General features: G+C 37.8%; 1 protein-coding gene across 5 annotated transcripts in view; it reads right to left on the bottom strand.

Moving 5' to 3' along the window:
* Abcb4 (ATP binding cassette subfamily B member 4) overlaps positions 1-14845 on the bottom strand; it is an 81168-nt gene that overhangs the window by 25101 nt on the left and 41222 nt on the right. For all 5 annotated transcript variants that reach the window (XM_015502349.2, XM_015502350.2, XM_048785454.1 and 2 more), the window contains 5 exons: positions 14457-14534; positions 13110-13193; positions 11890-12093; positions 7659-7759; positions 5703-5843 (listed from right to left, as the gene is read on the bottom strand). In XM_015502349.2, coding sequence (XP_015357835.2) covers positions 5703-5843; positions 7659-7759; positions 11890-12093; positions 13110-13193; positions 14457-14534 — 608 coding nt within the window. The remainder of the gene's footprint in view (positions 1-5702; positions 5844-7658; positions 7760-11889; positions 12094-13109; positions 13194-14456; positions 14535-14845) is intronic.

Raw genomic sequence — 14845 nt, 5'->3', positions numbered from 1 at the left:
AAGACATTTATAGAAAATTTCATCTAAAAGCTGCAGAATACATTTTTTTTTAAATTTTTTATTGTGGGTTGTTCAAAACATTACAAATTTCTTGACATATCATATTCGACACTTTGATTCAAGTGGGTTATGAACTCCCACCTTCACCCCATACACAGATTGCAGAATCACATCAGTTACACATCCATTGATTTACAAATTGCCATCCTAGTGTCTGTTGTGCTCCTCTGCCTTTCCCATCCTCCNAATACTTAGAAAAGCAAGAACAAATCAAACCCAAATTAGTAAAAGGAAAGAAAGATCAAAGCAGAAATAAATGAGACAGAGACTGAAAAAAAAAATCACTGAAACAAAGAGTTGGTTCTTTGAAATGATAAGCAAATGGATGAAACTTTAGCTAGACTAACCAAGAATCCAAAAAAAAGGGCCTAAGAAACAGATATTTCCACTGATACCACAGAAATACAAAGGATTATTATGAAAAACTACATGCTAACAAATTGGAAAACCTAAAAGAAATGGAAAATTTCTGGATATGTATGGTTCTATCAAAACTGAACGAAGAGGACATAAACCTGAATAGACTGATAACAAGTAATGAGATTGAATTAGGAATAGAAAGTCTCTCAACAAAGAAAAGTTCAGGGCTAGATGGCTTTGCTATTAAACATCCAACTTTTAAAGAATTTACACCAATTCTTCTCAAATTATTTCATGGGCTTAAAAGGGATGGAACTCTTCCAAACTCAAACTATGAAGCTAGCATTACCTTGTTACTAAAACCTGACATGGACACAAAACACACACATACAAACACACACACCTTATAGATCAATATCCCTAGTGAACATACATGTAAAAACTCTCAACAAAATACTAGCAAATGAAATTCAACAACATATCAAAAAGACTGTACCCCATGATCAAACTTGTTTCACCCTAGTGAAGCAAGATGGTTCAACATAATATATCTCATCAACTGTATGAAGGATAAAAGTCATTTGGTTATCTCAATAGATCCAGAAAATGTATTTGATAAAATTCAGTGTTGCTTCATGATAAAATACTTGAACACATTAGGTATAGAAGGATCATTCCTCAATACAATAAAGGCTATATATATGACGAAAGCACAACCAACATGATACTGAATGGGGAAAGGCTGAAAGTACTTCCTCAAAGAGAAGAAACAAGACATGTGTGTCCACTCTCACTGCTTTTTTTTTTTTTTTTGTACCAGGGATTGAACTCAGCAGCACTCAACCACTGAGCCACATCCCAGCCCTTTTTTATATTTTATTTAGAGACAGGGTCTCACTGAGTTGCTTAGCGCCTCACTAAGTTGCTGAGGCTGGCTTTGAACTCTTGAGCCCTCAGCCTCAGATTCCCAAGCTGCTGATATTAAAGGCATGCACCACTACACCGGGCCTCCCACTGCACTTATTCAGTATAGTACTAGAAGCTTTAGCCAGAGCAATTAGACAAGAGAAAGAAATAGGCATACAAATAAAGAGGGAGGAAGTAAAATTATCCTTGTGTGCAGATGATATGATTCTATACATAGAAAAACCTAAAGGCTCCACCATAAGTACTATACTGATAAATAATTAAGTATACTAGCAGGACACAAAAATCAGTGTACAAAAATCAGTAACTTGTCAGGCCTATTGGTAGAGGTCTTTTCTAGCACGCACATAGTCCCTGATTTCAATTCCTAGCACCACACACACACACACAAACACACAAAATCAATAGCTTTCTATACACCATTAATGAATGCACTGAGAAAGAATAATGAAAACAATCCTTTTCACAGTAGCTATAAAATAAAATATCTAGGAATAAACTAGACCAAGAAAGTTTATTCCTACTCTCTACAACAAAAACACTGATGAACAAAATTGGAAGAAGATTCACACAAAAAAATGGATAGATCTCAGAGCAGAGGGATAGGAAAGGGGAGGCAATGCAGAATGATTTCTTTAAAAATCATGTTATGTGCATATATAAGTATACCACAAGGAATTTCACCTTTATGCAGAAGTAAAAGGAACTAATCAAATATAGATAAACAGATGAACGAAAGAAAGTCTAGTAGAGGAAGGAGAATAGGGGAGGTGAGGGAAAAGTGGGGTATCATGAACTGAAATAGATTTCCATGCATGCACAGGTTTGTTGGGATGAACCCAACTACTATGTGTAACTACAAAACTTTCATTATAAAAAGTGTAAATAAAATAAAATAAAAAGAAAAGAGCCTTCAAGTTCATGGATTATAAAAATCAATATTGTTAAAATGTCCAAGCAGCTCAAGGAGATCTAAAGATTCAATGTAATTCCCATCAAAATACCAATGGCATTCTTCACAGAACCAGCAAAAACAATTCTAAAATTCATATAGTAGCACAAAAGACTCAGAATAGCCAAAGCAATTTGGAGCAAAAAGAATCAAGCTGGAGGCAACATAACAACTAATTGAAGACATTCTACTGAGCCTTAGTAACAGATGCATTGTATTGTAATAAACACAAACACATAAACCAGGGGAAAAGAATAGTGATCCCAGAAATCCACACATCCACAGCCAACTGCATCTCAACAAAGACACCAAAAAATACACTGGAGAAAGGACAGCACCTTCAACATATGGTGCAGGGAAAACTGGATCTCCACATGCAAAAGACTGAAACTTGATCCCCTTCTCTCACTCTGTACAAAAATCAACTCCCAGTTCATCCATCAATGGCCTAAATGTTAGACCTGAAACTCTGAAACTGCTAGGAGAAAACAGAGGAGACACTTCAACACCCTGGTACAGGCAATGGTTTTCTAGATAGGAAAGAGCACAGGAAACTAAAGCAAAAATTGACAAACACTTCTGCACAATGAAGGAAACAACAGTGAAGAGAGAATCTACAGAAAGGGAGAAAACACTTGCCAAGTGTTCATCTGATGGAGGATTAATGTCCAGAATAAAAAAAGAACTCAAAAACTAAAACAACAAACAAACAAACAAATAGTAATCTACTTTTTAAAATTGAAAAATGACCTGAAGACACTTCTACAAAGAAGAAATTAAAATAACCAAACATGAAATAATGTTCAATATCATCAACCATCAGGGAATGCAAGTCAAAACTACAATGATATTCCATTTCAATCAGTTAGAGTGGCTATTATTAATGAACAAAAAACCCAAATGCTAGCAAGGATATAGAGAAAAAGGAACTCATATACTGTTGATAGGAATGTAAATTATTGCAGCCAATATACCAATATATAGAGGTTACTCAAAATAGATCTACCATATGAACCAGCTATTTTTCTCCTGTGTAAACATACAAAGGAGGTGAGACCAGCATATCCAAGAGACACTCGAGTGCCCATGTTTATTGCACCTGTATTTACCCTATCCAACAGCCTCAGTGCCCATCAACAGATGAATGGATAAAGAAAATGTGGTACATATACACAATGGAGTGTTATTCAGTGTCATAAACCATAATGAAATCCTGCCATTCACAGCAATGTTTATGGAAATGGATAATATTATGGTAAGTAAAATAAGTCACATGAAGAAAGACAAGTACCACATGTATCTCATATGTGGAAGATAAAAAAAAAAAAAAAGTCGACCTGAAAGTAGAATAGTGACTACTAGAAATTGGGATGGTGAAAAGGAGAAGGAGAAAAAAATTCACCTGGAATTGATCGATGCACACTATATGCATTCATGGAAATATCACAGTGAACTCTATTAATATGTACAATATGTGTTAAATAAAAATTTTTTTTGTGGGAAGTAAGCCTTTACCAGAAGTAGCTTTTCTTCTGTAATTAAAATAATTACCCTCAAAAGATAGTTGTTCTCAACTGAAGGACCAATTATATGCTCTTTAAGGAACATATATTGAATATGACAAGTTGTAGGAAGGGCTAAAGATCCTGATTTACATCTCCACAAAGCAATTTACTTCTGATACAAGAGTTCCCAGGAGAGAGGTTGGGGTGTCATTATTTTGGTTTGTTTGTTGTTTAAGTTTTTATCTCCATAATTTCTAAATTCAAAATATTGGAGGTATGGATGGGGGTGTACTAAGGCTCTCCCTTGATGATAAGGTTAGTTACCAAATATTAACTTATTTTTTAATATCTTTATTATATTTTATGTGATGCTGAGGATCGAACCCAGTGCCTCACGCATGCTAGGCGAGCACTCTACCGCTGAGCCACAACCCCAGTCCCCCAAATATTAACTTTTATAATAGTGATAAACAACCCACATATGGCTGCCTACTTTCTCTACACAAGCTATTATCTAGTTTTAACATGAAAAATTAAAAAGCTGTATTCCAATTACCAAGAATTTAACATTTCAATGATTAAAAAAAAGCAACCATTTTTTTTTTCAGTGATATATTTCTAAACAATAAAAGCTATACTCTGAGATGATATTCCCTTTGTCTCTCCAAAATCAGTTTCCATTTTCTACCCTTTGCCACCACCTTGTACCAATCTACTCCTGGCCCTGGGAGGCTGAACTTCATCTAAAGGTTTTCTTGTCCTCTGGGCCTGATAAGGCAGATAAGGAAAGGCACTAGCAGGGAATGGGAGTGCTGAAGGAATGAGGCTGTGCTCTTTGTTTCTTTGGTTCCTTTCTTGTAAGGATTGCTTGAATGACGGCTGTCCCTCCACCAAAGACGGAGGAAGAGCTCCATGCTTAAGAGAATGTTCTGGTCTTTACCTCCTCTTGTCCTTTAGGGCTTGTGGTGGCAGCAATTTCTAACTGGTTACTCCTGGGTACTATGTACCTTCACACTTCTCACACCTCTGTTAACAGATTCTTCATGGAACTCCTTAATTACCCCATTTAAGCTGCCATTTTGTCTCCTGCCAGGATCTTGATTGATACAAAGATTAGGTATATATTTTTTCCATGCTTTATTTTAATTTTGGATGAAACAAAAGAAGAGCTCTTTCTTAAATATTTTCATTTTGTCTTGAACTTATTTCAAAAAAGGTTATTCACAATTGCTTTAAAATCATCCCATCAGAGTGGAAATGTGCCTAATGATCATAAAGGAGTGGTTTTCTTCTTTCAAGTACAAAGTGTAATCTAATCAGATGTACTTGGCATTTTATAAAAAGAAGAATATGGCAATCAGAAACACTTTTGGTTAGTCTTCGAACCAAGGGAAAGGCGGGGACTAAGAGAAAAATGTTGGCAGAGCCCAGGCGTGGTTAGGAAGAACCTGGCTTTGCTGGACTTCACTCAAGCATTCCCATCCCATGGTCCAGGCCTTGCTTTGGTTGCAGATAAACAGCAAGCTATTTAACCCTCTATTTTCAGTCCATGGTCATCGGCGACTTTCTAGTTATATTTTCTTTCTGCCTAAATTCTACAATGAGAAAATCTGCTGCCCTCCTGACTGGGGTTCCACATATAACCAAAATTATGCTTTATGATCATTTTCACAGCTTGATTAATTTCAGTCCACTGGGATGATGAAACTGCACTTGGAGTGTTGACAAGATCAGACTTCTGTGCCTGCCAGGGTGAAGACTCCGGTAAATTTAACTCCCTGATGTCATCTTTGGACAAATGGGATTTTTTTTTCTTACTACAAATATTTGCATAAACCTATTGGAACTTTATCATAAGGTTAGTATAGAATAATCTTAATATTTTTAAAGCTACTCACAGAATAACATCTCTGAAGCGCATATGTCCATTCACAATGAGATAAGCACCAAATCGAAAGCAACCAGCATAGGAAAAATACATAAATGCTTGTGAGATACTAAAAGTGATTCCATAGATGTGTGCCTTCCTCACTGAATTCCTGAAAGGCAAGTAAGTATATGCATAATTAGTATATTCATAGCCATCTATTCAGACTTTCTTAGTATTGTATAGTAGAAAGAACACAGCTTCAAGAATCAACTAACTGGGGCTTAAATTCTACCTTTGGTTATAGGAGTTTGGTAAATGTTTCAATATACAAATCTTTCTCATTTGTACAGTGGGTATAATAGCTATAATGAGTAAATGGTTTCAGAACTAAATTCAGTAAAACAATATAAATGTCTTTTGTAGTGCCTAGCTCACAGTGGTTGATCAAATGATAGTCACTACTGCTATTATTATACATATGTAAATGAATAAACATAGTTGTGTCAAAAATGTAAACATAGTTGTGTCAAAAATGCCCAGAATGTCAAATACAGAACTAAAGTTTGAATCATCTGATGGTGATTTCTTTAATATTGTTATCTGGTCTCCTGTATCTAGCTGTCATCTCTTATGTTGAAATTGATGTCTCAGATCCATAAAAGTTGTGTGTTTGAAGTTCATACAGATATACACCCAAAGTCCTCCCCACAAATAGATCCTGCCAACCTCATATATAATTTCTTTTTCACTATTTCTAATTAGACTTCATGCTATACTTTGGGCTTCCAAAACCTCCAAAGGAATCTTAATTTATTTACTCTCAAACCCATAGTGTTCCTGATTTGGATGGTATAACATAAGTGCAGTGAGCATGTTGTTGTAACATTTCACATGACTGAACAATTTGCAAGGTTATTGAATCTTTAATTATAAACAAATTCATAACTTGCTTCAGCTTGTTTTCCTCCTTAATTCTTTGAAGTTCAAAATAAATCATAGGGTCATAGGTAATAGAGCATGCATACATATGTCCAACATTGAATGGATAGAAAAATGTAACTGCATATTATTTTATAGTATTATACAAACTATACATAACTGAAGAAATGGAACTAATCAAGAATTTCAAGGATCCTTTTTAAATTTCAAGAATTCTTTTTAAATTTGCAAGTGTTCACACTAACTGTAGTCTGAAAATTGTTTCAGACTACAAAGTTGTAATCTAAGTTGTGTTCAGTTTTGTCAGTGTGACAACATATTCATTTATAAAATCAGGTCACAGTGGAGACAAGTACCACACAGACCAACTGGCAGCTTTTTGAAAATTGTTCATCTGTAAGCTAGTGAAATTAGTTGTGTGTCTTTGTCTTCAGGGTAGGTTGGATTGGGTCCTCATTCAGAGAACAAATGGCATACCTTTCTCTGAAATACACCAAATAACAAATTTCATCTTTGGATCAGTTTACCCACTCCAAAGAAAATAAAGGTTTGAGCAATTCCTTAAGAGAATGTTCATCCTGAATCATCTACATGGGTTATTTATGTAGCCTACACAAATGACTGAGCTGTTATGCAATTCTCTGTACCTTTTCACTCTTAGAGACATAATCTTATTGTTTTTATAAGAGGTATAAACATCTAATTCTAAGCCAGATGCAGTGACTCATACCTGCAATCCCAGCAACTCAGAAGACTGAGGCAGGAGTAGCATAAGTTTGAGACCAGCTTTGGCAACTTATTGAGACCGTGTCTCAAAAAATTAAAAGGGCTGAGCACTCCTGGGTTCAATCCCCAGCAACACACACACACACACACACACACACACACACTCTAATCCTAAGCCACTTATTTTCAGTTAGATAGTTATTGGAGAAAGTTCATCTTTATGGTCATTGTTTGAAGCAGCAGACTTTTAATTATCTTTTGGGAACACTGATTCAGCCTTGGGAAAGCACTGGGTTCTTAGTAATCTTTTGTTCATTACCTGTAAGGCCCATACAATTTTTCGACATACATTGCTTCAAATTTTCTTTCTTGGGTCAAGGATACAACTGTCCTAATATTTTCTATTGCCTCTGTTGCAATCTGTAACAGAACAGACTTTCATTAGAAGAGGCATTTAAATTTCTGAAATAATTAAAAATACAAGGCTTAGGGCTCTGTCAAAAGTATCCTGAGGGTTCAGTTGAAGGGTTTTAGATTCCTTCAGTTAAAAGCAAAAGGCAGAAAGTGTTCTTCAATACCAGTTTTAGGACGAAACTGGTACCTCTGGTCATATTAAGTATAGTAGGTAAGTCTTTGTATGCTCAGGGAGGCCAACAGCTCATGAAATAGACAATGGCCTGGGCACAGAGGCCTGGATCTGTTCCTAGTCCTGCCGGAGAGTGGATACGTGACTGATCTCGGCTACAACCCCTTTTCTTTCTTCACCATGTCGAGTTCTTGAAGAGAGGATTAGGCTGTGGTTTCTAAAGGTTCACTGGAGATGCGAGTCATTTTCTCTCCTTGGAGAAGCTGTCTACCCACAAGAGGGGAGGCGTCACCTTTGTGAACAACTTGACCTTGCTTTAAATCCCTAATTAAACCAAGGACACTTGATTGATCTGGGTGAATCAGATCTGGTTCCCTGGAACAAGAGGCAAGTACCTGAACTGTGGTGCCAGAGGGAAATGTCACCATGTGGGTGTAGGAAGCTGGTCTGAATATAGAGCACTTGAGAGGAACAGTGTGTGGAAAGACTCAGACAACAGAACTTGTGGTTCAAAGAGCCAGTTCATATCATCTGTCTATACTTCCTGCACTTTGGGGTTTCTATACCAAACTGTTTTATACACAAACCAGCCAGATCAGTTTTCTGATTCTCACAGGCAAACCACCCTTAATGAACGTGGTCTGAGACTTAACTACTGAGTCTAAATCAGTTCTGCAGTTGAGTTGCCCAAACCATCAGCCCAGGAAGCATAAGATCTTAATTTTACATTTTGTCTTATCAGCTTTAAGACTTCTCTCAGTTGTGATTCTATAACCAAATAAAATCAAGATATCAAAGACTTTGGGCTGAATAGCTGTATATTATAATTGAAACATCTAATAGGTAGTAATAGCCAGAACACTGCTCCATGGATTGGCATGATCTCATTTAGCCTCCCAACAACCCTGTAGGGTACATATTATTCCTACTTTTAAAATTAGGGAACTGGGGGTACAGAGAAGGTTCCCATTTGCTCAAACTTCTGGAGTAATAAATAGGAGCACAAGGATTGCCCACCAGGCCATGTTCTTCCAAGTCAATGTTCTTAGCCACCATACTGTGTTGCTCCTACTTTGTAATTTACACAAAGAGAAACCAGTTGTGAACAACTTTATACTCAAATCTGGACTTTCTGGTCAAGGATTAACTGCTTGTGAACTAGCTCTGGTATAGTAGGCCCTCTAATCTCAGCAACTAGGTCTGGATCAAGACACTTACAAAAAGTTGAGGCTGTTTTCACTAAATAGAGTTAGGAGGAACAAGGCTGGGGAAATAAATTAGTAGACTGTGCCTAGTTGCACTTCATATCTCTTTGAGACTATCAAGTTACACATAGGCAGGCCCACCATTTTCTCATCACCCAGCAACCCATACCTTCATTACGAAGACCTTTTTGGAGAATTGAAATTAATCTGCACCCCAGGTAAATCGGTGCACTTCTTTCTGAACAAAGAGTGATGGTGGGGGTGTTCTATAAATGTCTAACCCCCATTCTGCCAGTTAACAGTTGGCTAAGAAAACAATATTGAACTATGATTGGAAACTTTAAATGTTGATTACCAGCAATTCTATCTCTCATTGTACATTTTTACCTGTGAGGTTAAAGTAGCTACTAAAAAATTAGACTGGTCAGTCTGAGTTATTCATTTCTGGATCCATAAAATAAGTTTCAAGAAGGAACTTGGCCAATATCTGACACAATTTCTCATTTCACTAAGTTAGAGAGTATGGGCCAGAGGAGTTGAGGATCTTCTCCAGCACCATACACTGAACAATGAAGCCGAGACTACAAACCCAGGGTATTTTGTTTTGTTCTGTTTGCAATACTGCTTAATTCTGCTTATTTCTACATGACTTAACTCCTGCCAAAATTTTAGCAATTTTTAGTATTACCATGTTTAACAGTTAAGACTATTATGTTAACTAGACTCAAGATGTGTTCTTTTTTTGTAATTTGTCTAAGGAAGGGTTATTTTCATTCTGATAATTTTCCCTTCTGAAATGTGGGAACAATCAGGGATGGTGGGGGAGGGAACAAAACTATAGGGGATTTTTTTTTTTAAAGAGAGAGTGAGAGAGAGGGAGAGAGAGAGAGAATTTTAATATTTATTTTTTAGTTTTCGGCGGACACAACATCTTTGTTTGTATGTGGTGCTGAGGATCGAACCCGGGCCGCACGCATGCCAGGCGAGCGCGCTACCGCTTGAGCCACATCCCCAGCCCCAGGGTATTTTTTTTAACAGTTAGTTGTGACACATGAAAGTGAAGAAAGTAATGCCTTAAAGCACCCACAAAACAACCAAGAGGATCTTCAAGAATTTGGAACACTTAGGGATTCACACACAGGAATCACACACTGTTCCAGAGAACTCTGACTCCAGGAAAGGACAGAACGTGCAAATGGAAGTGCTCTGGCTGAAACCTTGAGATGATACCTACGTTGCATGGAGTTGCCCTGGTGCCAGGTCAGGGTGGGGAAAGGTTTAATGGGACATAATTGGTTTAGTCGGAACATGTTTGGTTCTAATTCTACTCACCTTAATGCCTCACATGTGGCCCAAGACATGCAATCCTGGAGGCTTTCTTCCCTGTAAGGTGGAGATACAGACAGTATCCCACCTCATATAACTGTAGAAAAGGTCAGGTTGCAGTAATGTTTGTGAGAGGGTTTTAAGTGTGGTGCTTAGAAACTATTACAATTTATATTCATTATCTGTTTTACCTCCTAATGTTTCAATAAAAGATAATATTTACATCCATAAGAGTAAAAATGTTTATGATTGTCATCTACATTTGATCAAATAAGTGTTTACTTGTAGAATTAGACACATTCAAACACCTATAAAGAGACTAGAGAGAAAACTTGGAAACTAGGCCAGGCACAGTGGTGCACACCTGTAATCCCAGCAGCTCAGGAGGCTGAGGCAGGAGGATTTTGAGTTCAAAGCCAGCCTCAGCAATTTAGTGGGCCCTAAGCAATTCAACGAGACCCTGTCTCTAAATAAAATATTAAAAAGGCTGGGGTTGTGGCTCAGTGGTTAAGTGCCCCTGCGTTAAATCCCCAGTACCAAAACAAAAAACAAAAACAAAAAAATCCCAAACCTTGAAAACTAGACTTGAATCCCAGCTCCACCTCTTTTCCACCCCCTGCACTGGGAATCAAATCCAGGCCTTGCACATGCTAGGCAAGCCCTCTACCACTGAGCTACACCCCTAATCCCATGCCTCTAACTTCTGCTTGAAACTCAGGCTCCACATTTTTAAAAAAACATGGTATTATCCTCACATGCTTCCTAGGGAGGTGGAATGTGTTGGTGCATATAAATAGGACAGTAATTGGCACACAGTAAGGCTCAAGTAATGTTAGCCCAATTGCCCCACTAGTTAGAACCACAGATCTGAGGCATTACTGCCACCTGGTGGCTTCCAGCCTTAAAGATAGAAATCACAGCCAAGAAGGACAAACAATTGTCTCCTAAGCACAGCAGAATGTCTGACTTTCAACAATTCCCTTTTATTCACTGCTTTAAAGTCTCTTTTTCTGTAAAACAGGGTGACATTTGTTCTAAGAATGGCATCAGGCCAGGCGTGGTGGCACATGCCGGTAATTCCAGCAGATCAGGAAGCTGAGGTAGGAGGATCACAAGTTCAAAACCAGCCTGGGTATGTAACTCAGTCATTACATACCCCTGGGTTCATCAGGGGTACTTGAAGTAAAAATGAAATGCATTTTGAAAATTCAGTTCGTTATAATAACCCACATGTTAAGTGCTTTCTACAAGCTAAAAGATTTATAGTAATCTCATTTTTGAGTTCTAGGCATTGTTAGTAGGTAAAATATTTCATAAATTGTTTAAAATTACTAGTTTTAGTGAGCACAAACATTAAAATATGTGTATTGTAATAATTCAAATGGAATGTATAAAAACAATAGTTTCACTAATTGAAACCTGATTTAACCCACCTTTCCAGCAGTTTCCAGTTCTTTTTTATCCCTTTTGGCATTTCCAGCCAACATTTTCATTTCAACAATTCCTGAGAGAGCAATAATTGGAACAACTGATAGCAGCAAAAGGGTTAATTGCCAACCATAGATAAATGATATGATGATACCAGTTCCGAGGTTAGCTGTATTCTGTGCAATTAAAGCCAGCCTGGTTCCCGTGGCCTGGAAGAGAAGAGGAATAGAACACTGTAGGTGAAGTTCCAAAACCATGGTCAGCATGGTGCAAGGGTTTTGTGCCTGCACTAACATTCCCTCTTTTTCTCCAATAATCCCAAACACCTGTGCTTAACTCACGATGCTCTACAGGTCAGCTTTGTTATCCTCTAGCATGTTCCTCTTTTCCCATGTGACCAACATTATAGCACCAAGTTATCTACCGCTCTGCTGTGGATGGGTAGTGGGGACACATGAACTTTCTCACACAGGCACCATTCAAAGAGGAAGCCGACCCCAATATACTCTAGTAATTTTAAAGGCCATTTGCTTCAAATGTGAATGAGAAATTAACACACCTCCAGAGACCGTGTTACAAAGCACATATATTCTAAGAGACTGTCTATCACAGAGCACATATAAGATTAAATTAGTGTACCACTCAGAAAACGAGGGCCACTTGTCACCAGTACAGGGGACTCACTGGCATACATTTTCTCCTCTCTTCTGTTGGGTGGCAACAGCAAACTTGAGAGTAGCCCTCCTCTGCTTCCATGGCAGGACCTAAGCCAGTCAGGGCATAGTCTTCCCCTGAAGACAGTTATCGTTATTGTTTCAGGGTTGGACATGTGAACCAAATCAGTTCAAATCAGGTTTAAAGGGAGGACTTTTATTTGGAGGTTGAGACAGTTGTTCACTCTTTCCCTGCATGAGAATAAGGAAGACCATAGCTCTAAGACTGCTACTGGTAGTCAATCTATGACCAAAGGGAATGAGCCTAGGGACTAAGTCAGCACTGAGGAGGGAACTCAGACCATGCAGACAGAAGGAACCTGGGTTCCTGATGAGGTTTTTGAGCTGATGGATCAATTAACCCAGAAGTCTAACCTTCCTCTGACTATTTAGGCCTGTTTGAGTTGGGTTTTCTTCTATTTCCAGCAGAAATCATCTTAGCAGATGTAGCTATGCTGTATGTATTTTGTTTGTTTTTAAAGAAAAATACAAATAAAGTATAGAATACATACTCCTTGGACTTGGGCAGCATCCGTGGCAAGTCTTGTAGAAAGTGCACCAGTACTGTTTTTGTGATCATCAAACCAGCTCATGTCCTACGGTACAAAATATACTTTTAAATTAGGTCAAAATTAAATAAGCAAAGAAGATCAGATTAAAAAGAAACTCCCAAAGTTTCAATGCAGAAGAAATATCCACATTGGACTTGGGTACTGAATTTTAAGGGAGACCCTGCTTGTGATATGCAGTCCTGTCCAACCCTGAGCACATCTTGCTCACACACAGTCCACTAGGCCCCACCTCCCAGTAGCTTTTTGGTGAACTGGGACATCTGTGGCAGGGCTCATCCACTGCCAGCTTCACCATGTGGCATTTAAGCCACCCAATCATCACAACTTGTACCATGGACACTTCTGCCTCAATAGAGGGTCCTCTGTCATAAAGAGTGGTAGTGTCATGTGGGAAATGCCCATCTTATAAATTCCAGGCAGTAGAAATTAAGCCCTGGTTTCTCACCATATTTTTGTTTTGTTTAAGAGTGTGTCTTAGATTTGATTTCAATTATAAGCTACTCACCCACAGCATCTTTTACCTTCATATGAAAGAATTTTCTCTACCTAACAAGAGTTTAAAAGATGCTGAAGAAAAAAATTTATCAACTCAGACTTGCTCAAAATGTAATACCTGCTATGTGTGCTTGTGTGAACAAGAAAATCAATTCCGGTCAATAGGACTGGAGACAGTCCTCTCTTAGGTCCTCTCTATCCAAATACAGAATTCATGTTTGCACATTTCCCCACACATCCTGCACTAAAATGCAAACTCACCAAAAAAGTAGAGAGTGAATTTTAGTGTATCAGCACTCTATCTGGTACATGATAAGTGATGTTTGAATTAATTAACAAGTGAATTAATGTCAAGCCAGAAACAAAACTTACTACCAACTGTGAAACTATCAACTGTGAAAACCTACAGTTAGTATGATCAGTTGTGGTACATGAACATGCAAGTTACCAACTACCTTTTCCTTTGTCCTTTGTATAAAGGCATCCTACAGTCTCCAATGACTGACCAGTGCTGGGTGTAGGGTCCACAGAAGAGATACAGGTCTTGAAATGATAATGTCCTCATGGATAGAGATAATTAGTTTAAAAAATCTACTGAAATTAAGACTACTCCCATGAAGACCCTGAATATCTGGATATTGAGGGATTGGGACAATTTGCAGGATCCTGATCAATCCTTGCATGGATGCAGTGGAGGAAATATGCACATCAGTGTGCCAATAAGAACTTGAAGAGGCCTAAAATGAAAGAACTCTGAAAACCCAGAAGGCACTCGCCAGTACACACACTCACCTGTCTTAGCATTGCTTTAAAAGCCATGGACCGCAGCCTTGTGGTGAGGATCTCTCCAGCTTTCCCAAATGTGAAGCCCTGGGTGAGAAGAAAACGCTCTGTCCCTTTTGACTGTCACTAGCATTCTTACATGAATGCATATATTCATAATGACTTTTGTATTATTTATACATTAACTGATACATTCAAATAATAAAAGCCTAGGACCAAATATTAATTCAAAGTCCCAACTTAAAATGCATGCTCTGGTGAATAATTAGTATGCATTAGAATCATATGACTGAAAACCATAAAACTGTAGTTTTGGCTCTAAACCATTCTAAATAGGCTTATTTTTCAAAAACTTTCAAGATTAACATCTCAGTGACAAAGTTACCATATATAACTTT

Source organism: Marmota marmota, unplaced genomic scaffold (assembly GCF_001458135.2).
Source record: "Marmota marmota marmota unplaced genomic scaffold, marMar, whole genome shotgun sequence".
Classification (NCBI taxonomy): Eukaryota; Metazoa; Chordata; class Mammalia; order Rodentia; family Sciuridae; genus Marmota; species Marmota marmota.
The sequence above is the reverse complement of the archived record's forward strand: the minus strand, read 5'-3'. Positions and strand labels throughout refer to the sequence as shown.